Source organism: Cygnus atratus, chromosome 4, assembly GCF_013377495.2.
Source record: "Cygnus atratus isolate AKBS03 ecotype Queensland, Australia chromosome 4, CAtr_DNAZoo_HiC_assembly, whole genome shotgun sequence".
NCBI lineage: Eukaryota > Metazoa > Chordata > Aves > Anseriformes > Anatidae > Cygnus > Cygnus atratus.
This window is the reverse complement of record NC_066365.1, coordinates 54,219,209-54,246,609: the sequence shown is the minus strand read 5'-3', so window position 1 is coordinate 54,246,609 and position 27,401 is coordinate 54,219,209. Positions and strand designations below refer to the sequence as shown.

Here is a 27,401-nt window from a genome sequence, read left to right as displayed (position 1 = left end):
ACTTCCTTAACATGCTGAGTAAACAAGAAAGTATATTTATCAAAGGTGTTCTACATGGAAAAATAATTTATTTTTAAAGGAACTATTATCATCAACAGAATTGTTTGAGATACTGTGTCCTGGGTTTTAGTGCACCTGTATCTTATATAGTGTTTAGGACTGAGAAGAAGTAGGATAAAAATTTTCACTGGTCTTTCCAACAAGAACTGTCCTTGGCAAAGGATTTTTTTTCTTAGCATCGTGAAATCAAAGTAGAAACTCACCAGCAACTTCCCTGGACAGGCTTTCCAAACTTCATACACAGCCAGACAACTCAATCTCAGGACTCTTTCCCCACTAACAATTTCACTTGGGGTCTCAGGGAAATTTGTTTTTAAACTTCCCTTCATTCTGAACCTTCACAGTCACTTTGTAGACTTCAGATCACGCAACCCTTGAACAAATTGGAAAACCAGGAAATACTCAGTCTGCACCTACAGATTATACTCTTGTGTCAGCTACTACTGAGTGAGCAGTGTTCTAGCTGCTTTGGGACTTTTTCAATTTCAAGCAACAAGATGCTGAAATTCTGAAAAATGCTAGATGCACACCATGGATTCTCTAAGAAATTGATATTGATTACAGCGATGTTATGCCTCAACACAAGCAGTTAATTCATTTCTGTTAAATACAATTTTATTTTTTTAAACATGGTTTAATCCAGCTTCACAACAGATTTTTATTAACCAGCCTGGCCACCACTTCTCTTGGGGAGCAACCAACTTACTGCCTGAACTCCTTTACCCATTCCCCCATCCCTCCCTTTCTGTAGTCAGAGAAGAACAATATTCTCATGTACGACTTGATTCAGAGAACAGGATTCTCTCAATGAATCTGGAAAGACGATGGATATCTTTATTTTGTTTTTAACCCAGTTCCTGAAGTACAGCTCACAAGCATTCATCTCACAGCCATCATCGTGAACAAAACTGCGCGGAGGTTGCACCATTCCCTGCTTTGAATCGCAAGTGAAACGACTACAGATCAAACAGGGCTTAACAGGTTTTTGCTGTACTTCACAACTCCATTCCGTACTAACTGAAAAAAAAAAAATGTATTCTGTAGTAAAACCAACAAAACTAGTCTTTCGGGAAATACACCATCCCGATATTACATCAGGGGGCAGATGACTTAACAAAAAGTACTGAACCAACCCCACAATAAAACCATGTCACATGAAGATTGCAGTTTAATTTGTTTGCTCACTGAGCTCGCTGCTATTTACTGAGCCAGAGATTAGCTTCATTTTTATGAGGCTGCAGAAGCAGAGCAAGGCGAGCCTCTCATCTTAACCTCAAGGATGGCCGGATTTCCAATAGTCTGTGCCCACATATGCTCTCCCTGGCTTTTAACACTTATAGCTGTACCATGAGACAGCAAGTAAGTTACCGAGACTTACCTGAAATGAGAGGAAGGTAAGCAACAGAGGCAACGCAACTGAGTACTACAACCAACATGAATGTATCAAATTAAAATACTGTTTAAGTTTTGATGACAAACTGTAGGGATTTGGCCAAGAATCTCTTGGAATTAATAACACAGGTTGCTTCCATTTCATGTCTAAAGGTTGATATCTAAATAAAGCTTTATTTTCCTCTAGTTCTTATTTGAGAACTAATTCCAGCAACAAGATGGTATCAAATGACTACAAGGTCATTCATCAGATTAGTTTCTCCATGCAATCTTCAGGAAAAAAAATCCATGCAAATTTCAGTATTTCTGATACAAGATATGCTATATGAAAAGACTTTGCTGTGGCCAAAACCAGTACAAGTTTCTTCACAATGCCTATCCACCCCCCCTCAAAAAAAAAAAATCTCCAGGACTGAGGAAATATTACAGGTTTTTAACCCAACAAGTTTCAGTTTGGTAGATAAAAGTGATACAGAGGTTACTCTAAAAAGTATTCGGCCTGTTTTGCCAGAACAAAGCCGTTGTCTGATTTTGGTTATTGTTAATTTTTAGTGATTAATCTCCTGTTTATACAGACTTGCATATGAAACTCATTCAGCTAGCATCTTCAAAAAAGAAAAGACCCAACATTAATCAAAATAAAAATAAATACACAGATTCCACCCCAATTGCAAATTACTTTTCCAGAGCCGTGCATTGTGTTAATTAGCAGCTGATGCATGCCGCTATTGTTTTGACATGAGCCACGTATATCCTGTTCTCGCCCATCACTTTGATTAAAAATTTGGCTTCAGGAGAAGTTACGTTGTTCCTCTCAATAATTACAGCAGCCACTTCCCGGCCGACTCCAGCCCCATGGATGGGGACAGGGACAGGGACAGGGCTGCCACCAGCCAAGGCCACCCGGCTCCTACTTCACCCCTTTGGCTCCTGGGGCACAAGAGACCCAGGCACTCAGCCCGGGAAAGCAAAATGCAATTGCTGAGGTACCACTGATTAAATTAGAGCTTTTTGTTGCTACTGTGTTTAACACTTACACACACTTTAGAAAGTTTTCTTGAATTGTCAATAAAAACGTCAATAGCTCCCTCTGCTGCCAACAAATACATATTTCAGCTGCTCTACCCCAAACCTGTTCCCTGCCTACAGACCATCACACTCCTGCCCATATCCCTCCGTACATCTTCACACAGCGTAAAAACCTTGAAAAACAGAAAATAGTATACACTACACGGGTATTTTAACACTCTCCTAAAGCTGTTGCTTTTAAAGGATAGTTATTTTGAATGTAAGTCAAGATACTGAAGACCGGTATTTTCACATATTCACTACTTTTCAGTGATGATTTCAAAATATCTTATTCCATGCAAACATCACACCATATTACCTGGAGAGAGGAAAGGAGGAACCAAGAGTAGTGGATATTTAAAACAACAAAAAATAATTACAGATCAACTGATTGCACATGGACTACGTATACTAGTGACTCCCCACACATTTAGTCAACCAAGAGCTCTGATGGTGCTTTAAGTCCCTCTAAGCACATAACAGGCATCTGTGAACTCTTGTGCTAAGGCCAATCCTTGTCACAGGTAACTTCTAATCCAAACTCACCACCAAAACACACCACCAACCCACACCCCCCTGCTCCCGAATAACTGAGAAGTCACTCACTCACTCCAGCAGTTTCCAAGCCTTGCCAGCACATCTCTTCACAGGCTTCCACCATCTTCCAGCACTACAGGCCCCGGGGTCTCTCCTGCCTTATCTTCTCTGCTCTGAGGGTCAGGAGAGCAGGTTCCTACTGTCCCAAACTGCTCAGCTTTTTTCCCCCCATTCTCCTTGCTTCAGCCTTACATATCCTTTTATTATTTTTGCCTCAGATGATCCAATGCAGCTCCTAGGCCAACTGGGTGCCTTGCAGCTCTGTGGAGGGGCAGTTCAAAATTCAAGTCAGCCCTGCCACAGGTGGTGCTTCTTAGGCAGCAAGGGGAAGAAATTGTGCCTCCACAGCAAAAGATGATACCAAATTGTGGCAAGAGGAAGAGACTGGTGGTACCTTGTGGTACATGCCTGACAATCGAAGAAAAAAATGTAGAGAAAACAAGAAAAAGAAATGGAAATTCCATCTAACATCTGTAGAAGATAACCAGCTTCAAACTCTAAGCAAAACTCCCAAAGACACGACTCCACAAAATATTAGGAAAAGAAAAACCAGTTTAGTTTTAGATTTTATCTAGCCAAGCCCCATGCTTTGTTCGTTAATATTAGATAGCCAAAGCTTAATCACTCTGTACCAAGTTTCCTTGTTTATTCATTAGCAGTAGTATTACATGCCTAGCAAGGAAAAGGTAAGAAGAGCCCTAAAGTGCAGAAAGCCCGGTTTAGATAGGTACAAGTTGATTTGTACTGCAAACCACCTGCAGAGCACAGGTGGGAGTATTCAACATCCATTATACATCCAGGAAATTTAACTCCTTAGGAAAAACAGATGCTCATGTTCCACCCCAGTAGGCATCAGTATTATCAAACCAAAATAAACTGTTTGCTCCCTTCAACATGAAACTAGAACTTTTAAGAGTAAGGCACTTTTAAATCCACATCATTTTGTATCAGTATGCAGTGAAGTACCAGCTCAATTTATGTTAAAAAACTGACACCCTTTTCTACAGTCTTTTCCCATTACACTGTCTCTACCCATCTCCCCATCTGTCTTTCAGACTGACTCTACCACCCAGCAACATCTCCCCCCCAGTCCTAGGAGAGGCCCCAGCTGCGTGCACACACTTCAGGAGTACAGGAACAGCCCAGGGTTAGCTTCCACAGAAAGCACACAGATAAAACAACCACCCATAGACTTATTTCAAGCTGAAAGACACTTTCACTACTTTTTTTTTAATGAGACCAGCTGGATGAAGTTACATTGTCTTTCCACACAGGACACAAACACTTGTCAGTACAAGGAACTTATGAAGTACCAATTTTGTCAAAGTTTCTGTACCTGGGAAAAACAGGGAAGGAGTTGAGAAAGACCAAATGAAGAGCTACCAAGTACACTACAGTACACCATTCAACTGAGTGTTGGTTCCAAAGAAAATCAGAAACGTGAAAAGAAACTGTTTAATCCTTACTGTGTTTCAAGAATACATTGTACACACACTCTTTACCTGTAAAATCAGGGTTTATTAAAGACAGAAGTAGCTTCCTCATCTGTTTTGCTACAGTAAAGTGAGGTAGCCTGCAGAATTTTGGCATAATGCCTCTGCGAAAAAATAACAATTGTATATTGGGAAGAAAATATGAGCCATGTAAAGAAGTTTTGGGCTGGAAAAAGAACCTTCACATTTCTTTTGAGAACTGATCTATGTCAGTCCAATTATAATATCATTTCTCAAGATTCAGTACAGCAATCTTTTTTTAACATATGTGCATATTTAATAAAATAATGTGTATTATACAATTATAACCACCATCCTCATCTTTTCTGACATCAGAAAGTGTGTTCAAATTCCAGAAATTTGCTCCCAGCAGTGTCTCAATTCCCTTAGAAAGCTGAGGCCTGGAAGGATTCTCCCCTACCCCCCTCTCCCCCCCATTTTTTATTTTTATTTTTTAAATTCTGAATATAAACCATAGCTGCTTTTAAACTTCTAAAACTCAACAGATACAGACCGCAAAACAGACCTTGTGCAATGCAGCTAGAAACATCAGAATAACGAACAGAAAAACTGCCAACAGGATGGTTGGAACACTGATAATTACATCTCAGCTAGCCATAACATCTTGCTTTGAGCCTCCTTCACCCTGTTTAGAGAGCAAAACTCATTTTAATGCCATTTACAGACTGTAGTCATCTGTGAGAACATAATGTAACAAATTAAGCATTGTAATATCACTGAGAGACATAGAGGAAGCAATTGCAAAGAGCTTCCTGTCATTTGTAATTTTTCTTTCCATACCTTACAAAAAACAATTGAGAATAATGAGAACATAGCATATTAAAAAAAAGTTTTAACTTTGTATTGTATTTGACGTTAAAGTCCTGATACCTTAAAGGTAAAGGTCTTCGGTCAGATAACAGCTTTGATTAAGTCTTAGATTTTCTTCTTCCTCAGACAAAGTACAGAACAAGTAGCAGTTGCAATTGTTCTTTCTCAAGAAAAGAGAACTCAAGTACATCACACAACTACCTCCATACACAAAAACTCAGTGCAAAGAGATTGCATTACACATTAGGAGTTCAGACAGACTGCTTAATGGCTAAGTTTCATACAACGGATGCAGGTTTAAGGAAATCACAAGCAAGCTTAAGAATCGATGTTTTATTTACTGCTTGGTAGTACAAAAGTTGTATATAAACTATTTTGTTAAAAATACATCTGATATGCAAAATTAGGAAAGGCTGATTAATATGGCAATATCCACATCACTACAAAATTGCAGAGTGTAGTGTTAAAGGCAATAAAACAGGCACAGTTTCTAAATCCTCTTACCGAAGCAGCAATGCACAAATTAGGTTCTTGCACATACCAGATCTTATTATAATGCCTTCTGTAAGTACTTCATACAGGTAAACAATGTTTTACATGTCCACCACATTTTTATTTATTTTATTCTACATATTTCTTATGGAATCAAAATAGAAGTGGCTTTTCAATTAAGTAAAAAAATAGGATATTTCTGTTTAAGCTTTCTTTAATCCTTTTGGCTTATTACTTTACCGTATATCCCACCATCCATTAAAACACAGTACTATCAAACTAAAAACTTTTTTTTTTTTAAAGCTTTTGGGACAGTCTATAACTGCATATCTCCTTTCTGAAAGCTATTTAAAACCGCTTGGCTTTGCCCAATACTCCCTTTTTCCAATAACATTTTATACCATAGCTCTCAATCTCTTAGAAATTGAAAGTTCACTACTATAACCAACACTGACTAAATTATTCTAGAAAAATTAGATCTTTATAGAAATCAAGTGAAGCTCGAAGAAGAAATAAAGCAAGAATCTAACAAATGTATGCCTATAAGGTGAGTTTGGTAGTTATGTTATACTTACATGTTGAAGAGATGTTATAAACCAGTCTTAAATTAACAAGAACAAGGATGCTAAACACTCAAGTACCAGTCCTGGTCAAAGAGTTATTTTAGGTGGTCGAAGTTATTCTAGGTACTCAAAAATGGACAGTTATCTCTGAAAATAATGAATTTTAGAAGGTACAATAAACAACTATTTCTTTCCAAGGGCTTAGGTTTTGTTTGTTTTCCCTAAATACAGTATCTGTTAGAAGTATAAACTGATTAGACCTATCGATATCGATACAAGTCAAATGAAGATGACCACAGCACATACTTCCCAGCAACTGTCAAGCAAACTCCATGTTTCTTGACAAGATGTGGCAGTATCTGACACGGTAAACAAGAGTGTTTTGTTTTGTTTTTTAAATTGTTGTACACATTGATTGTTAAGACTACACAAGCCGCTGAAGAAACCTTATTCTCCTGTCTGAAAGAGAAACGCAGTTTAGAGCACTCAGACTGAAAGGATTGAAAGCATTAATTTAAAACATACCAAATTCAAAACAAGCACTGATTTTCATGGAGTTCATAGATCAGATTAAATTACTTTATAGTTCTCAGAATATAGTGCAATCTCTACTAAAACGCATTACACAACAGCTTATATTCTTAGGCACTTGGAGCAAATGTTATTTTTCAGTTTCTTTTACACAGCAAAGTTTGCTGAAGTATTGCAATAGTCCCCCCCCGCTTCTCCCCCCCCCCAAAAAAAAAAAAAACACAAAAGAGATCATAATAAGTGGACACAAAAATAACATCACAAAACCATCACTGCCATTTTTAGCAGTAGGTCACACTTAAAATATTAAGGTAGTGTAACAATGGCTTAAGATTTCAATGCCAATGAGAACTGCTACCCTCAGTCCAATTAAGCCACCCTGAAGTACTTTAGTACATAGTCCATAAATTTTTAATGCCATATATTCCATATTCTTATCTAATGGTTGAAATATGTTGCCTTAGCTTAATAAGGAACCTGTGGGTAAAAACAAAAGATAAAGACAAAACTATTAGGCATTCTTCAAACAGTAGCAAGCAGTTACAAGAAAATGGGAGAACAAACGGCCTAGAGGAAAGTGACCTTCCCAAAGGTTCACCCAAGTGCATAGAAAAAGATACTCTTTAGCCTAATGTTAAGTAGTTATCAAGGGGGAAGAAAGACAATAGTATCATTTAAAAACTACATATAGCTAAAATACCCCTTCACAGAGTCAGAGGGCTTACATACTAAAGGCACACATGCAGATCTGGGTGACTGCTTATTTCCTTGTATGTTTTGCTTGGCGACTAACAGTTAGATTAACAGGGTATTTTCATCTTCTGAAGCCTGACTTTTATCTTCAGTGAATGCTTGTCAACTCTGGAAGAACACAGAAGTATCCAGATGGACCAGAGGGGTAAACACAGCTTATCCATAGGGTAATCTTATTACATATAATATTGAGCTCAGTAAAAAAAAAAAGTGTTTGTCTAAGTATTAAAAAAACACTTTGATAAGGCTTTTTAAATCTTTCCTGTCCAAAAATGTATGCGTATTTTTTCTTTCGAAGATGAAGCCCAACATTTGGTACGAGGTCCACAAGGTTCAACAGTAAGTGCCTAAATCTTACTGATTTTACTGGTGAAAAAACCATCAACCTTGCATGGATGCCGTCACAACTTGTAAAATGCTACGGTGCCATAAATACATTTCCTTAAATAGTACGCGTCTCTTGGGAGTTTTCTGTTTTCTCCAAAGTGCTAGTAGACAAGCTTCTTCTAGAAGCTCCACCTGCAAAAGAATAAAGCAATTCCAAAAATAAGCATGATTAGAAAAGTTAGTTTTAGGATGAGCAGGCCAATTAAAAAGTCAGCAGATGCTCTGGAATGGAAAAAAAATGCCACAATTACATAACAGTGGTTATGCATTACAAGTTTTAGGATGGGAAGTTAGAAAGTAAAGGAGCTAAAAATTCAGCTGGTAATCATGAAAAAGATGGACAAAAACACCGACACAAACTGATAAATCGCACTGCAGCGCAAAACATACACAACTTTGAAAGGGATACTAGGAATGGAAAACATGACATAGCTGCAGCACAACACTAACTTCAGTTTTTGTCTTCTTAGTAGTTTACCATGGAACTGCAAGAGCTCCACTCAGAATTTGGACTAAGTATCTGCCATATATGTACTCCTTGTTATGTACCACTTAAAAAAATTTAAGTAAACTGAAACGATGAAATGCAGTCTGCTCAACAACATGGACCTCAGAGATCTGGAGAAGATGTGCTAAACATAAAAGATGCAGACAGCAAAATGCTAGGATAAGCTGAAACACTGCAAAGCTCATTTCAGGAAAGTACTAAGAACTTATCAGTTTGGGGCGGGGGAATGAACTCGAGTAGCAGTGAACACAAGCAGCTGGCAACATTACATCATTCAAGTACTGCCCCACTCAGAAATTCCAAGTACAAGAACTCTCAGTAACGGCAGCTAAAGCCAGGCCACAAAGCACAAGTCCCCTGCCTCCAGAAGCTGTAACAAACCTTTTCTGGCAGCAGCTACATGCACATTTGTGCCTTCCTTCTTCCTCCACATCTGAAGATCTGAGCCAAATTCTCTAAAATAATATGCTTTTAACATTTATTGGCTACAGACACAGAAGTCCTAAACATTGCTTATCTGTTCAATTTCAGTAAATTAAGCTATAATTACTTATTTCAACTTCTAATAAATTATTGAAACAGGGGTCTAGCTAATATCTGTCTATGTATGAAGAGCTTCTCATGGCAGTTGACAAAAACTGATACAGAACCATGCTAGGGAAGAGAATGGTAGGCTTTCAAGCAAAAGCTGTTTATTTTTTGTAGTACAGAGCAAACAAGCCTGGCTAGTTTCCCAGATTTACAAAATAGTTTTGTTGGACTGGAGAGAACTTTACAACAGATTCCACTGAGCTATTTCTCTGCCATTAGAATATTTGTTTTCAGAAAGAGCACCATTTTAAATCCTAAGGGAGGTTATACAATAGAAAACTGCCATAGATAGACTTTTTTTTTAAGCTATACTCTAATCTAAAGAGCAGCCTATTTTTAGATTAGAGTAGTAATAGTTCAAACTTAGGGAACAAGTTTTATGTAGTTAGAGAACGGCTTTCTTTTATTTAGGAGAGAAAAGAAATTAGAAAACTGAAGTACATAACATTTCTAGATTATTTTGGGGAAAAAAAATAATCAAGTGCACAAGTGCATTGGAATTAACTGTATTTTCATATATGCCTCTTTCTTGCTATTTTTCTTGTTAAAAGACAGACATTATCTTCCCATTAGTCAAAGGACACGTTACTAAGCCTGATCACACTCCCATTGGAGATATTGGAAAGAAAAAGGTTGCAGAAGTAACAAAACAACCCAGATGGACATGAAGATACCAGTGCAGTTAGTGACGAAATACCCTGCTTTTTACCTTCTTACCCACTGAGTAGAAAAAAAAAGTTCACTCAATTTTCCCACCACAGCTTTTTAAGTATTTGGAAATATAGCACACCTCTAAGCCTCTTTCTCAGTAGGAATGATTGAAAAAAATAATACGGGGGTTGTATTTTAATGCTGTGGCATGGTGTCCAGACAAATACAATCAGTTTAACAATCATTTATCTCTGTACTGCCAGTAAAGGCTGGGAGGAAGTAACCCATATAGCAAACCAGCTTTCAGATTTGTCTTCCATGCTAAATTAGCAGAGTTACAGAATGCTTTTTTAATGAATACCAAGGAACAATATGGAAAGCCCTCATCTCACACCTTGGCCTTTCACAATTCTACCTTAACATGCTCAAGTAGTTTGGTTTCTTGTTTTCTTTTTTTTTTTTTTAAACACACTCAATTTTCTTTTGTGTGCTTTCTTCTTATATTTGAGGTTATTGAGAGTCTGAAACTGGGCTGAGCTGACACACCACTTTAGGCTCTTCCATAGAAAGAGTTTGTTACTGTACACTTGCTCATTTTCTTCAAATCTAGTGCCTTTATTTTGTTATGCCAGAACTCCTTTCTTCCCCAAGAGTCAATCTCTCATGTCACAATTGTGCGAAGTTGCCTTTTTCCCTTTAACTGGTCATCAGTAAGAAGGAAACCGTATTATTTTTACATATCTCTACCCCCTATACATTGTCGACTGTCCAAAAAAAAAAAAAAAACTAGTCGGGGTAAATTCCAAAAACATGCCAGACATTTTCAACATGCTTAATGAGATACTTCAAGCAATCCACTGAATTTTAACAACTCAAGAAAATCCCATCCTCCTGGTTTGGTAACCTACCAGATCCCTGCAAAATGAGCATTTTCATGTGTCTCCATTCTTATTAGCCAGAACTCCACTGACATATCAGGGAGACATCTAGTAAGCAGTCAGCTGATACACACAGCACAGGGCAGCAAGCATAAGGAAGCAGCACTACAGTTACTCCAGTGAAGCAGCTGTCAGCAGCATTTGTTTCTTTTGGGACAGCAGCACATTGTCACTAAGATCTGAACTACCCATTTACTGTGGATAATTAATATGCATATGTTTTATTTCTTGGACCAGGGATGCCACCTCCACAAAGCAGCTTTCAATTTCCACATCTATCCTGATTTCAAAGTCTAAATAAACAATTAGATAAGAATTTGGTAGCTATTTTAGGCTTCACCAATTTACTGTTAACTGATCAAACAACTTTTTCAGGCATTTATAAAAACTTCCAAAATTGCCCAATGATTTTTCACATGGCTCAGATACACTTTCAACTTTATTTTTCCTCACTGACTACCTTAGTTATTTCACAACATAGCACTTTCGGTGTTAGTCCCCAACATTTGGTACCTGCTGCTTACTCTGAGCTTCTCCTCTCTTGTGTCCCCTGTTTCGCAGGCGTGGCAGGTGCTTCTCTTGCTTCCTGCTTGGCAGGCGTGGCAGGCATATCGCCATTGACGCTCTCCACTCCAGTAACAGACATCAAGCTTTTCCGTTCTTTGGAATTGGATTTGTGCTCCACTTTTGTGACTCTAAATCTGAGGTGTCCAAAAGAGAGATTCAGTTGCATTTCCCTGGATATTAGCTAGATCATTCTCAGTATCCAAGATATGGATATGCACATGTTTTTAGATAGGGGCATCTGAAGACCTAGACATTAGAGCACATGCCCATGCATACCCAGCTCCACTTCAGAGCAATCTTCCTTTCTATTACCTGTGCATACTTTTAAGACACACTGCTGCTGAACAGCACTCTCAGGGACCTGCTTTTTAAAACAATCCCACAGATTCTATACTACTAAGAACAGTAATTTTCTAAGACAACTACAATATAAGATAGGAATTAAAACTAACTGGAAGCAGAATTACGTCATTTTATAGCTCATAGTTAATCAAGAAACATCAAATTAAGAAAGAAGAATTTACTCTAAAAAACAGAATCGCTGATTCTATAGAGTTAAATCGATGGACAGCTGATCCAACATGGACCACTGTAGCATCCCTAAGGAAAGTATACAATAAAGTGGCATCAATCTTACCTTCCCACAGAAAGTACTGTAACCTCTCCAAGACGACTTCTTCTGTGTTCTTTGGATTTGTGAGCTGGCTTTATATGATGCCATCGTTTGTGGCTACAGCGAGTACAAACATCCTTTTCTACTACTCCTCCAACAGTATGGAAGTGATGGCCTTTGCAGCTGTGTTTAAATGGAGCAGTACCAGGTGACAAAGGAGACCCTGGACTCGTTGGACTCCCAGGAGTGGCAGGAGATGAAGGGCTATATGAAAAAGTATAAAGGAAAGGCAGAGTTTACTATTAAAGCCTGTTTCAAAAAAGAAAAAAAAAAAAGAATGAAGTGTAACCTTCAGTTGTATCTAATAGCCATTTTTTGAGGGACAGTTTATTTGTGAGGATATGGGGTTTAAGGTTCCCTCCAGTATATTTTTGCAGTTAAAAATCACTTCCATCAATTAATTCTTCAGGAGTCATGTGGTTAATATAACTACTAGAAAGTAAAAGGAAGTGAAAAAGATCAGGCTAAAATAGAGAAAAATAGGTTAATTGCACATATACAGAGGAAAGCATCTAATCAGCTGATTAAATTTACACTTGAAGAATTAATAAAAGTGTTTCACAGTTGTTATGGCATCTTTAAGAACTCACAGGAAAAGGACATAGTCCTACAATACTGCAAAGAGGCAAAACTAAATATCTATCAGAGAAAAGGAATTAACATGTCACTCAGTCTAAGCTTCAGAAAAATGCTTTATAAAGCATATATAAAGGACCTGTAAAACAAAAAAGAAAAGGCATTACAACAACCAAAAATGCATCTATAGAGAATAACCAATGGAATTAATCTGATTTTCTTCTAAAACAGAAAAGCAGACAACACAAAGTAAAAATGTACTTTTGGACTTAGGCATCAGTTTTGACACTGCCTTACAACATGTTCTCACAAAGCAAGCTAGAACTCAGTGTGTTACAGGTGAAATTACTATAGCTTAAGGTAGCACACCCTGTTTAAAAAAGACATACCAGAAAGTTACGTATCAGTAGATTACTGTGAAACTGGAAAGACATACTAAACACAGTTATTCTGGTCCTGATGATAGTCAGAGTTTTAAATAATTCCTTGGGTAATGGAATAGAAGAATAGCTAAGAATCTGTGAACTTTGGGTCACCTATAGTATCTGTAGAGAACAAGACCAGAAATGAGGATGATCAGAGGAAAGTGTGAGAAACACACTCACACATACAGAAATATTATCAAAAATACTAGGTGTGTTGCAACATAAATTTCAGTACTTTAGCAGAAAAACAAACAAACAAAAAAAACTTTAAAAGCCTTGATTAAAAAACAGTTAGCCAGGTAAAATTCTTCAGACAAAGAAAGTAAAAATCATGAGCTGAACTTGAATTATTAGCATGTTGTTGCTTTAAAGGGACAAATTTCACCATGGAAATAAGAACACAACCTGTCAACCTAATAAAGTTACAATTCTAAGCTTTGATCATGGAACACAGCATCCAGTTTTAGGAATGTTACTTCAAGAAAATAAGAGAGTCCAAGGAGAACAAAAGTACAAAGACATAAAACCTGCCATGGTAAACATCCATTACCTGGATGTTTATTTTCAAAATAAAAATATCAACAGGAGACATTTAATGGTCTTAAAATAAATAAAAGAATTTTATAAGAGAAATAGAATCTGATTAACATGTCTGAAGCAAAGACAAGAAGTAATGGCTCTAAATGGCAGATGTGCAGATTTAGCTTTGCTATTATTATTCCTACTATTAGGAAGTGTTTCACAGTGGACTGAACATACAAAAAATGTAATGGATTTGCACTCAAGTTACTAAAGCTTTAGAAGTGTCTGACAAATTATGCAAGAGCAAACCATCATATCTTTCAGTAGCCTCATAAGACCCTTTTCCCTTCCCCTTTTTATATTTTCATTCACCACTCAAACAGTCAAACTCTTCAAGTAACATTACACAGACCTACACAAAATGTCCGAGTTGAAATTGAACCAAACATTTCTGCTGGACCATATAAAATTTCAAAATAATCCCTACATTTAAGAACTCATTCTGTTAAATTCAAATTAATTCTTCAGTAATCAAGCCCCTCACGTTAAGATAGGAGATAAATGGTTGCACATTCAACTCTGTTTTGCTAAAAGAATGCTCCCACTTAATTTTATTAGTGACAGCACTACTTGAATCTCCGTCTTCTCTGCCTTGAATAGGATTACATATAAAGAGTAGAGTAATACAGACTCAGTTTAAAAATACTTAGAAGTACTTATACCTGTATGTAAACAGAATGATATGTCTGCAACTCAAGGGCTAAACTACTATCTCCATGTAAATTTTTTAATAGATGTGCGGTGGAAAAAAAATAAGAGGTATGCCAGCCAATGTGTATTACCACAATTATAATGGAAAAGATTAAAACAGAAGGAGACATTGAAAGAGGTATCTACTTCAGGCATCCATACAAACGAAGCAAGCACTGCTTCTGCTCTTTCAAATCAGCAGCAAGTTTGGACTACACCAACTCATAATTAACCGCACCCTAAAGTAAACAATTATTTGCAGCCTCTGTAAATCTTTAGCCCAAGAAGCAATAAAATGCTTTTTACAGACATAGAACATACAACCAGAATAGCCAGTTACTATAGTAGGGCTTACATTAAAATGTAGTGACTCAAAGATACGACAAGGAAATCAAGCTGTTATCCTCTTAGCTGACAACTACAGTAAGTGATATAGTCTTAGGAAAGCGCATAGGAAATAAAACCCTTTGAAAGGGTACATTTTTAGTTGCCTCAGGAAACACACATTAAAAAGTTGAGCAATTACCTTTCAGGTTCAAGGACACTGCTATCTGCTACCATGGCCTTTAAAACATCAGCATTTGCTGTAATGAGAAGAAAGAATTCTTCAAAACTGTACAGCTCTACTTTTAGAAAAGCAAATAGTAAAATTAAAGGTGCTCAAAGAACTTTTATCTAGAAGGAAGATAGCTGCACTACGTATATCTCCAGAAAGGCAAGAGAGAACGTTATGCTAAAAATGTTAATAGAATTCTAGGGAATTTTCTTAACAGAAGCTACTCAAATTACAGCTCATATTGTACTCAAAGATCTGCTCCAATACAAGACACATAACAGCCATCTGCACAAAACTACCAAAACAAGATCCCCCAAAATCTTAAAACATCCATTTGATCACAGGTGCATCATCACCTCTTATGTATAAAGCAACTTAAGGTAAAAAGCCCCAGTTCAAATGAGCCCTACAAAAATACAAAATAATTACTAGCCATGAACTACATATTGCTCACGTGTTCTAAGGAAAAAAATAAGTGGACCTAATCCCAACCTTGATGAAAAACACAATCTCAAAGCCCTAAGAGTTATTAAATGGGGAAAAATAAAATTACACATTTTCCAGAACACTAGGCTTCATTCACAGGTAACTCAAAGTAAACTCAATGCTTAGGAGACCTTTGATTTACACAAATGTAAAATTAAAAGCCTAAAGGTTTTTATAGTGTAAAATTATGGTCTCCTACATGTTTCTTTGACTAGTAAATATGTTCTGAACTAACCAAGCATTCCTCAGGCTGCTTGTGTGGTTTTACTTTTCCCAGTCATACCGTTTTTATCACGTATTTTGTGCATACAGCACATGAAGATATCACGTCTGAAATTCAAAGTCAGAGCTAGTCTACTCTACTCTTTCAGTTACATACAAATCTTTCATCAGAGAACAGCTCCAGGAACCATTTTGAGACAAAATGCTTGATCTGGTCAAAACATTAGAATCTGACATGCTTTAAATATTAAGAAAACAAGCTTGAGCTTGTACTTCAAAAATAAGCAAAAAGCTTAAAAAAATAAACACCTAATAGAGGATTAAGAAAACATTTGAACCAAACTTACTATACAAAATTATTTTCAGGTAAGCAAAAAATTTCCTTTTCGTTTGAAATGATCACCTCCTGAAGGCAATCTCAAAGAGTTAAGCATTTACATAAAGGTTATTAAATGAAAACATATGTGCATATCAAACTTCTGAATATTTTCAAAAGCTTTTATCAGACACCACCACAAAGGCTCCTAACTTCAATATCATCGTACTATACCTTCATTTTTCATAATGTAGTTAATAATTTGTCCCACAGTGTCACTATTCTCATGTGCCGTTTCATTCATTTCTGTAAAAGGAAATAAGTATGTTGTCAATAGCTTGGCCTTTCAGAAGAAAAAAATTAGTTATTTAAAAAAAAAATCACTAAAATACCCCACCTTCAAAAAAAACAAAAACCACAAAAGATGTTACAGTAAAGATACTTTTTTTAAAAAAAAATGCTTTAACATTCATTTAAGACTTGAAAAAGCTCAATATTTTCATAAACACACATCAAAATTCTTTTTATAGCTACTTAGGAGACACAAACAATCCCAAACATAGGGAAGAAAACAAACAAACAAAATCATTAAACTGTCTCAAGTCACTATTTTAAAATAAGTATTATTGGCTTCTAGTATAAGAAGGATCCATTTAAGCTTTTCTCCACAACCACAAGGACATGAAACGATTTTTTTTTTAATTTATAAATATATAAAAGATTCGCATATGACTACAGGAGGAAGGGATTTAGGAGAGAAGCATCATGACTATACTTAATACTTCTGGGGTTGACTGCTGTCAATAACAATACTGGAAGCTTCCCCAGAATACCCACAGAACACTGAAAGACTGGGGAGGAAAAAAAAGCAAGAGGCACAGCTTTGCCCTTCCCTAACAGACATAATGTCTATAGGCATATCTACCTTGAAAAACATCACAGGATGGAGGCAAGTTTGATAGGCCAGGCCCTGAATTTGTCTCTAAGAAGGGAATTCGGGGCTTCCCTGTCTCTTTACGCACCGTTCGGCTTCTTCATCCTGATGGCTACAAGTTTATAACGCAACTTACACAGCTACTTCCTCCAGCTAAGACCTAGAACCTGTCCCCTCTCACTGCCACTCACCTCGGTGTCACCTCTCCCTCGAGCTACGGGACGAAGCATGCCCACTGACTGAGTGCATGCCCCAGGCAGTGAGTGCTGAAGAACACAGCAGTACATCATCACTGCAACACCTGGCTCTACCGTGGGCTCTACCTTACGGCTGAGGCACTCTAATTTGCATGTCTTACGGACCTGCTGACAGGCTGTCAATTAACTGGGAGAAAGGACAACAAGTGATTCAGCCCCCCTTTTTACCAAGCCAAATGCTGTACATAACACACTCTCCTTGCTCTTTTTTTTCCCCGAGAGAAGATGGGAATAAAGAGCCATAAAACAAGAGCACAAAAGAAGTATCTTTAAGAAAAAATGTAAGCAGCGCACCATGTAAAAGAAGGATGCAGACAGTCAGCCCAAAGGCTCAGTTTTATCATGAGATGGAAGATGAGAATGACAACACAAGAATAAGATTGCTAAACATAAACCTAAGATTTTCGGCTTTTAACAGCAGCTTTTTGTCATTCCTCAGTGTTCAATACTTTGTTACCACCAGCAAGTGGAATGCACAAAAGCAAACTGGGGACTCCAATTGCAGCGTACAGTTACAAACAAATATGTTCGATACTTCAAACCTTCTGCAAACTCATAATCCATTCTAAAGAACTTGTGTGGGAAGCTAGAGGAAGCTTAGTTTTGACCGGCAGAAATCAAAAAGTAATAGACATATCAAATAGCCATATTATAATATATATTATAAACAGTAATAAAAATACTTCTCTTAATATTTATGATGTCTAATCCAGACAGAGAAATGTCAGAAGCCTCACAATGGGTTATTCCATGTTAGCTGCAACATACAGGAACGATAAAAAGATGTGTATTAGACACACTGGTTACCTATTTTCTCCTCAGGCTTTTCCTCTTCTATTTGTTCAGCCTCTGTTGTACAACGATACCCTTTTTTCTTAAGGACGTGACAGATGAGGATCCCCAAGAGACCCATGATGAAGAAAACAGGAACCAATGCAAAGGCAATATACTCCAGATGGTCAGGCGTGCTGTTGTTGCCAGTTGTCACAGTAGTTGTCTGTAAACCGCGGCTTTCCAAGACCTGCACAAACTCTCCGTTGCCTGCATAATGGAATAAACACAGTTTTTACAATAGACCACAAATGCCTTTGAAGCCTTTAGAAAACTGTGAGTATGGCCAAATCCCAAGAGCATTAACGGGATGTACCTCCTGCAATGACTTGGAAGGGCAAGGTGTACTCTAGGTTTAGAGCTCACCCCCGTAACAGTCAGTATTTAAGCTGTAGCATGGTCAAACACTAACTCAATAACAAAAAATAGGCATTTTAATATTAAACTATGAAGTTAATGGGTATATATTCCATGTTAAAGATTGGCCTTTTGAATTACAAGGTCATAGGGAAGCAACCCTGAGGCTCCTTAGTCCAAACCCTGCTAAAAGCAGCTCTGAGTAGATCAGGGTGCTCAGGTACCCATGTAGTCTGAAGGATGGAGATTCTATATTTCTGTGCAAACTGTTCCAATATTTGACCACCTCTAGGGCAAATACACAGATTTAAAATCTCAGCACCTTCTTATACATCAGATATTAAAGTATACATCTGATTGCAACTAAATTCGACTGCTCAGCTAAATCCAAAAAATATATTCACATATTCAAAATTCCTTCTGAGACCCTAGAGTATATAGGCACATACACCTCATTTATAAAGATTTGTATATTACTCAATATGCAAGAATATTCCTGCATTTCTACTTTCTATTCTCCTTGACTTTAGCTGAAAAACATTTTTAGAATAACAACAAAAGAGACCAATAAAAAAACTAACATTGTATTTTAGCCTATTTTCTACCTACTTATTTTAAAACAGACGAGGCAATTCTTAATTTTTCTATTAAATCAGTTGAAGGAATGAAGACTCATCAGAAAACCATTTACATGATATTGATGCTTCCACAAGAGAAATATGTAAAACCATCTGCATCCTCATTTAAAAAAATGAATCTCCAGAAAATTGCAGAAAGAGCATTATTCCATAATCATGTCTACTGTGCCAGCTATATAACTACGTTGTATTCGAAAAATAGCAGTATGGTGACAGATAGCTAAGAAAAGATACGTAAAACTGCAGTTAGATAATTATCTTAAATTTTCTTTATACCAAAACACTATCCATTTACTTTTAAAGTATTTCTGAATTTTTCAGAACTCTTTGAATATCAGTTCAGTAATAAGTAATACACAAGACTTGCTCAAAGTGAAAAATACTGGCACTTTTTTGAAATAATTGATCAAAACCTCCCTTAGCTTTAAAAAACGCATTAAGCATTTCTCTGAACCAATTTGCTACACGATAGTAGGAATGCAGAAAACAGAAGGAAATCCAAACAAACGTCTGAATAGATCTGGAGGCTGAATGAACTCTAAATGTTAAAATAAAATCTCAGGATGTTTGCTTTGGACAAAGCCAAATGGCCTAGCTTGCTTACAAAACCAAAACTTTTTTTTTTTTTTTTTTAAAGAAGCCAGCTACCCTACAGATAACTGTATGCAGAACTTACTAGGTAGCTACCCTTTAGTAGCTCTAACTTATGCCAAGATAGGACAACTGATCAGCATATACACAATCTAACACAGAAATTGCAATTCTTTTACACTCACTACATGGCAACAAAAGAAAAAAATAACTGAAAAAGTTGCTTTCACTGTTTTTCTAAGAATTTTTAATTCACATTTTAATATATTAAAATGAAATTTGTTTGTTTTTCTTGAGGGGGGAAGGGAAAGACCTTAAAACAATAGGCTGCAGCAGCTAGAAATTTCTCCAGTTCATCACAGAATTTACTTCCTAGGCAGGCAAAGAGCCATCATATCATCTTTATTTTGATGACTACAATGTTTCAGAACCTAAGAAATCCAACTGAAATAGTATATATCATAAGCTCAAAAAGGTATTAATAAATTAGCATTCATTCAACTGTAAGGCAAACAGGCGCTTTGATTTTGGTGCATGTTATCCATTTTAAGAATGAATGGGAAAGATGCAGCGCATGATTGCAAGGACATCAGCAGTCACTAACAAAACCAACAGGTGGAAGGACAAATGAGAAGTGCCACAAAATGAATTTGACTCAATTGTTTTTTAATGTTTTCCACCTCTTTGTGGCAAAAGCAGCATGCATTACCCTAACAAATTATATCTCCTGACGTTCCTCCATAACCACAGTAGGTAATTCCCACTTCAAACCAGAGAGCAAGTGCCTCCAGCTCTCCAAGCTGTGGTTCATTACTGCGGCTCCAGATGCAAAATTGCTTTGTGAGGTCCCCTTGGTCCTATCCCACTGGATTTGCTCCTGACAGACCATAACCCTGAAACCAGTTTTAAAGCGGACCACCAAGATGATCCAGGTTTAGGAAAAAATGCCTTAAGTAGCATTTGCTTTTTAAAGCAGTCGCTTGAGTGAATCAGTATACTTGCGGTTTGGCAAACTGCTCTATCAAGGCCATCAAGAGACCGAGCAAGCTGAGGTGGAGGAACAAGCATCTGTGGGCAAGGAAAGATGAGTATCTCTAGAACAAGTCTTCCTGAAGTAATTGGAGTAACATGGAGCCATGGTCTTGCAGGACATCTACAAAAATAAAGGGCCGGGGGGGGGTGGGGAATAAACTACGTGTAATGAATAGTGTTCTGCATAATTGTTTTTAGACCATCAACTTGATAGCCACCGAAGATATGCATACAATTTAGAATGCAAAGCTAACCAAAGGTGGACATGAGCAACAGAAGAGAAAAATTATGCAAAAGAAACAAGAAAATGGATCCCAACTGCTACTGAATGCTCACAGCGAACAAGAACCTCTGCATGAACTCAAGCCAACCTCAAGTTCACAAGAAACTAACGACAGAGCCACATCACGTTTTCAGAAGGACAGGTCTTTTATAAGCTATAGCTGATCCCCACCCTTCAAAAAAAATAGCAAGCCACCAGGCACTCCTCAGGTTAACGCTCCCAGCCCTTTTTATGAAGGCTGAACCTTCATACTGGTTCTAGCATTACTACCCACACCCAAAGACCGTGATCTCCCTCTCCACCTCAGCAGCGGCTCAAGAATATTTTACAAAACCTTTAGGAAACAGAACGTATGAGGAAAGAAGTTGGCACATTAAGGAAAAAATACCTCATCTTTCATTAAATTACACCTTTTACCTGGCCTAGCCAGGCCTATTAACATTCTAGTTAAACACTTCACGTTAGCAAAACAATGTCTGACCACAACAAAACCTCTGTGACCACAGTATCTTGATGGCTGTAAGAAGAATGAGGCTGGACTGGACTACGTACGCAAAGGTACTCTGTAAAAAACCTTCTTCCCCGTCAAGTTTCCGAGGTTCACAGCACACAGAGACCGCAGCACCTCGGCAAGGCCGCCCCACCCGGTGCTGGTGTCCCCAGCAGGATTAACTGTTCCAGCACGCCGCCTGCCACCCGGGCCTAAAGAGCCAGCAAGGGCAGCAGTTCCCACACGTACGGGTTTCCCTCTCACCACAAACAGAGGGGCAGAACAAGTCCTTCCTCAGTACCTACTGCCACAATACCAGATCTTGCTTGTGCCAGGTTACAGAATTACGCTCTCCTTGGTTGCTGCAGCATGAAAAGGTTTCATATTTAGCACAATCGCTCTCAACTCCCTGAGATAAGCTCCAGTTCAGCAAAAAGCTTTGCCTTCAGCGTTAATCTAAACAGACAGTTCTCAGACTTCTCATAAAGCACAAGTGAAGTCTCTAGAAAGATTTAATATTCCCTAAACAACAGCTCAGACTGTTGAAAAGTTTTTTTGTTTTTTTGTAGCAAAGAACATAACTATTTAGTTATAAGTAATATGAAACATCATTAAAATAATGCATTGTCTTCATTTTTCTGAATCTCCCATACTGAACTTAAGTATAAGCCACATCCTAACGGATTACTTTAAGCACATTCCACTTACTGCATTGTTTAATTTATAGCAATAAACCCATAAACAATGATGTAATCTCTCTGCTCTGCCGATAAATCCGACTTTGTTACATCAGGTTTTGCCTATTATGCCCATGCCATATTGAAATATTACAGCATACCTTTTAAAGAGCTTTGTTTATACTTTATGAATTGGATTGTTCTAGCAATCAATCTGCTAAAAATAACTACATACACACGTACTACCATATCCATGCCGTTCAAGGAGTTGCATGACCATATTTCCTGCTTTCAGGCATGAAAATGAAATACAGGTTTCAATCTCACAATATACAGAAACAAACTATTGTTGGCCTTAATGTCAATCGAATTGTTGGAAAAATTAGGTATGCTTGACGTACAACCTACTGAAGTGCAGTACAAGACAAATGAAATGTTCAGAAAGACACTGCTTAAACATCTCAGCTTAGTGTAGCTGGAAGACACACCTCACTAGCAGCATTACTTTAAGCAATTCTCTCCCTGCTTCTTTTTGTGCCAGTTCACTCATCTGTGGAAAAGGGGGAATCAGCCAGGGTTCAAATAGTTTAAATAAAAAAATAGTTTGCTCGGGCGTTTTCTGTTTTTCTTTCTTTAACATCTGAACCACTTTCCCATTCAACTCACCATGTGATCCTAGAAACATCTACCAGGCACAATGAAAGCACTGCACAGCCCAGCAATGCCACCAGAAATGGGCAGGCAAACCTGACAGGCTCATGCTGTAAGGGAAAGGCAGCTGGGCATCACACCCCGTGTTTCTTTTTCTCCTGGCTCTAGTGGAAGTATACTTACATAGGATTAAGCTACGACACCTCCCATCTCCATGCTGGACATCTATAAAGGTAGACGGATGTACACCTTGATATAAAGCACTCATTTTAAGCATGATTCAATGTAAAACTTTTGTTAATTCAATTACATACTTTTAAACTCAGACAAAAGTCAAAAATTTTGTTTATTAGTTCAATTTCCTGAATACATGCTAAATATCTCACTCTTAAGATCTTCAGAAAACATTTAAAAATTCCCTAAGGTAATGACGTTTTAGAGAACTTAACGAACTGGCCGGCTTATGTCCCTTAGCAATTCAGAAGTGGTGGATATTTTCTTAAAAGAAACAAGCTCTAAATCAGCTCTTTACTTTTGTTCAGTACATTCAACATATTTAGATAAGTAAAATAAAATGCAGTAGAGGTTGCTGTTGTCACAGTAATTTCACTTTTCAGAATCATAATTCAAACACTGAGCAGTGACTTTCCACAGACCGTTGATGGTAAATATGCATTGATTTAATACAGGCTGTTAGTTATTTTAATTACAGTAAACCTAGCCAGAACGGTTTACCACAACTTCAAATTAAATACACTTTTTAAGAGTTACCTAATTTAAATAGGATTTTCCTATTCTGAGTCAAATTTCCTTTGCATAACTAAGCAGATGAAACAACAAGAAGTTTTGGTCACAAGTCAAAACATACATACATTTAGGGACTCTTGGGGCTTCTCTGCCTTGTTAGTATCATTATAGCTATAGAGACCAGGGTAGACTATAGAAAAGGCTGCAAGGAACAGGTTAAAAAAACAGTTTTTCCTTTTGGAAAAAAAGCCAAGGGAAGACAACCTGTTGCCTACCATTTGCTTCACCTATTGTTCACGGAAATTGTGCATTAGGGAATATCCACGAACTGAACAACAAATGTTATCATCTAGGAGGAACATTCAGCAAGTTTGTGAATTCCGCTTAGCTTTTAGCTTCCTTGTAGTAGTAACCAGAAGCTACAAAGAGAAGCGAAATAAGCAGGAAGTCTGATGAGAAAAGGAAGCCACATGATGACAGAACATAATGACAACTCGTAACGGTACTGCCAATTGCCTTAGAGGTTAAGCAAGGTTGTTCAAGGTCTGCTGTCAGGAACTTACGAACAGACTTCAAAACCTTCATTAGGGTTGTCACAAGAAGTACCTCGAACAAGAGAGCAGAAGGATCAACCACGCTGCTTTACAGAACCACGGGACAGTGAGGCCAGCAGGGCCCCTGGAGGCACCTGCTCCAGCCCCTGCTCCAGCAGGGACACCCACAGCAGGGTGCCCAGCACCACGTCCAGGCGGCTGCTGAAGACCTCCAAGACCCCACAGCCTCTCTGGGCAGCCTGTGCCAGGGCTCCTCACCCAAAACTAGCTCCACATCCTGAACCTTAACAGTCAGATGCATGCAGACGGTCTCAGGGATGACCTGTCTTTACAAAACACCTAGCAGCACCTTCACTACCCAACATCACATGCAAAACCATAGAACTGAGTCTTTCACAGTACCTCATGTTGGATCCTGCTAGAGCCCTTCAGTTAGAGGCTGAGCTTTTGGCTCACTAAAGTTATCACAAGATTTGTAATGACCTCAGCAAAGGCAAATTTTGCAGTAGGTCTTTGAAAGAAAGCCTTCTCCTCTGAACTTTGAGAGTTAAGTCTCTGCCAGGATGAACTCTTTCCCAGTCCCTATTTATTTCTCAATTACATGCCATACCAACACTGTTTCGACAAGCTGTCTACAAAAACTTTTAGACGGGCTTCCCTGAAAGCTGGGGGGAGAGCTGAGAGAGGAGATAGCTCCTAAGCAAGGGCAGGTCCCATTAACAGCAAAGCATAGCCAAAAGCATCAGTGTACAATGCGTGTAACCCTCAGCTATTTTAAACCATCGCAATTTCTACACTCCCAGACAGAGCTTGTTATGAGCTCAGAAGAAAGGACAAACTTAATCTTGTCAGTTGCCCAGTCTGTCCAAATAACCACACCATGAGGATATCTGGCATTATTAAGAATTCAAAACCAAAACCAATGAAGACAGAAATATCTAGAGCAGTTCAACCCTGACAAAAAAAAAAAAAAAAAAAGAAAAAATACGCTATGAACAGCAGGAAGAGAGGCTCAGTCCATTCCTTGTATGTGATACAAGATGCAGCTGGTAATACCAAGCAAACACTGAGACAAAAACCTTATGCTCTGCTACTTGCCAGTGTTAAAACTGCAGTGCTTATGGGGTAATGGCTTGGGTCACTATGTGAGCAGCCGAGAGTTCATACTGCAAAAACATGCAGAACTGATGCTCTGCATTTGCATATCTGCGGGAACACTTTTCCTCAGATCTCAGCTTTCAAATACAGCCTGCACTCCATGCAATTAACAAAGTGCACTTAACCAACGTGGCTGTCAAAAAAAACCCTCCTGGACATATCAGATATTTGAAGCTATTCCACACTATTGGTAAATTTAGAAGTGCAAACAGCATGAAGTCAATGCTACCAAACACAGCAAATCAGTGCTTTTGTGCAAACATTCACACTAGTTGAGATCTGTCACAAATCAATTTTAACCAAAACCAGTATAACTTCTGTGTGAAGATACAGCGGAAAGCATTTTACAAACCTCAGAGGAAGGAGGAAAAAAAAAAAAGACCCATTCTTTCACAGCTTTTGCATTTCCTGTTACACTTCGCAACTTTCAGCTTTCAGAAGTACAGCCCTATTCATCTGATTTACGAGTCTAAATTACAGGTATAGTCACTAAATCCTACCAACGCACGTGGCATACTAACGGCTCCTCAGTATAAGTGCCTCCAAGCTCAGTGAAACAAGCTTGTTTATAACATTTCAAAAGAGTCAGCACAAGCCCACATATATCCATCTTTTCGTCATACCAACTACCAGTAAACACAGACCTAAAATTCAGGCTGGCTGGCCTCTTTCAGTGAAACTGACTAGTTGGACTGAGGCGGGGAGGAGGGAGGAAGAAGTCTGATACTGTTAATACCTTCAGCACCATCCTACAGGTCCCGGTTGTGCCTACTGGTACTACTTTCTGCTCTCCTGAAGAGAGAGGGTGGACTGGACGACAAGCCTCCCGACCCTCTTTCTTTCAGAAAAAGGAATAGTAGGTGGCAGGTATCTCAGCCCTTCCTGACCAAGCCGGCCTGCGCCAACCAGTAATGCCCCATTTACAAAGGTAAGTATAAAAGCACTCAAAACACGCAGCGCCCAATTTCACGCTAATAATCATGCTCATCTTAACTGCTCCCACTGTGGTTGCTCTCGACCAGCCCGGTGCACTCTTATCGGTGCCCTACCACCCGAGCGGAATAAAGGCACTCACAAAGTCATGCCGCCTCAAAACGAGCATCAGCCTGGGCAGCGTGAGGAGCGCAGACCCGCGCAGAAAGGAGCACGTTGCAGTACGTTTGCTGTGTGTTTTGCACTCCAGACAGGACAGACAAGCTCAGTTTCTCTCCGAGATTATCAGTACCACAACATTTGGAGTTAGACATAAACAAAGAAAACGTCACTTAAAAACTAACTTCCTGCGGAGCTTGCATGCACCCGAGCAGCTTCCAGAGTTCCTAAGGGCCCCAAGAAACCGAGCTCCCAAACCCCAAACACGACGCCAGGTTTAACTGCACTGCAGCCAGCCGAGCAGGAGCAGTTAGTTCTTCGACCCGCTCCTATTCCGTGAGTCACCCACTGAGCGAACCAACTCCAGGACAGTCACCGGACCCGGATTTGTACAGTTAGTTACTTTTTTTCCCCCATTTTCCCACCCGGCTCCCGGCCACACCAGCTGCAGGGACGCGACGAGCCGCTCTGCCCCGGAGCTCCGCGCACCGAGCCCGGCAGCAGCAGGGCAGGGCCCACCCGGCTCCCCCCGGCAAGGGACACCCCAGCTTCCCCCGGCTGGGCCAAGCAGGGCCCGGGCGGGCCCCGAGCAGCCGGTGCCCGGCAGGGAGAGCGCCGGGCTCCCCGGGGAGCAGCGGCGGGACCGGTCGAGGGCGATGGGGGGGGGGGGGGGGGGGGGTGTCCCGGCTCCCATTTTCTCCCCCCACCGCCCCCGCCGCGACCCACCGAGAGCGGAGCGGTGCCCCCCGAGCCATGCGGCCGTCGGGCCCTGCGAGGGGGCAGCCGGCGGGGTCCCGCTGGTCGCTGCCGGAGCCATCCCGGCGCCTCGCTCCCGCTGACTCCCCGCTGGCAGCGCCGCCGGGCCCGGCCCGGCTCAGCCCGGCCCAGCCCAGCCCAGCCCAGCCCACCGGCGGCGGGGCGCGCCCGGCCCGCATGGCGCCTGCGCCGGGTCGCCGGCCCGGGGCGGTGCTGTGGCGAAGGGGGGTGGACCGGTGCTTTCTGCCTGGCTGTAGGGAGGGGGAAGGTGTTTGTGGTGCACCCCTATAAAGAGTTTTCGATGTTCGCCCCCGTCGCAGATAACATTAGCGGGGGGTGAGGGAGCGCTGGCGCAGGGTGCCCAGGCGGCTTTCGAGGATCTGCAAGGAGGAGACCCCACAGCTT

General features: G+C 39.4%; 1 protein-coding gene across 2 annotated transcripts; it reads right to left on the bottom strand.

Moving 5' to 3' along the window:
- Positions 1–5,759: 5,759 nt before the first annotated feature.
- Positions 5,760–27,143, bottom strand: RELL1 (RELT like 1). Of its 2 annotated transcripts, none has more exons than XM_035550669.2 (7): positions 26,967–27,143; positions 17,947–18,180; positions 16,183–16,254; positions 14,895–14,952; positions 12,060–12,299; positions 11,380–11,556; positions 5,760–8,299 (listed from the first exon to the last, which is right to left on the bottom strand). In XM_035550669.2, the coding sequence occupies exons 1-7, from the start codon at positions 27,055–27,057 to the stop codon at positions 8,287–8,289; spliced, it is 885 nt and encodes a 294-aa protein (XP_035406562.1). In that variant the 5' UTR covers positions 27,058–27,143; the 3' UTR covers positions 5,760–8,286. The 2 variants fall into 2 exon arrangements, with proteins under 2 accessions (XP_035406562.1, XP_035406564.1); XM_035550671.2 differs by having other exon boundaries at positions 11,369–11,556; positions 26,967–27,142.
- Between the last annotated feature and the right edge of the window lie 258 nt (positions 27,144–27,401).

Excerpts from the sequence above, each read along its gene's own strand:
- RELL1 (XM_035550669.2), bottom strand. The coding sequence starts at position 27,057 with ATGGCTCCGGCAGCGACCAGCGGGACCCCGCCGGCTGCCCCCTCGCAG. Across the intron at positions 14,953-16,182 it reads CTACATTATGAAAAATGAAG|CAAATGCTGATGTTTTAAAG; the intron begins GTATAGTACGAT and ends TTCTCATTACAG. Across the intron at positions 12,300-14,894 it reads AGTGTCCTTGAACCTGAAAG|CCCTTCATCTCCTGCCACTC; the intron begins GTAATTGCTCAA and ends TTTTTCATATAG.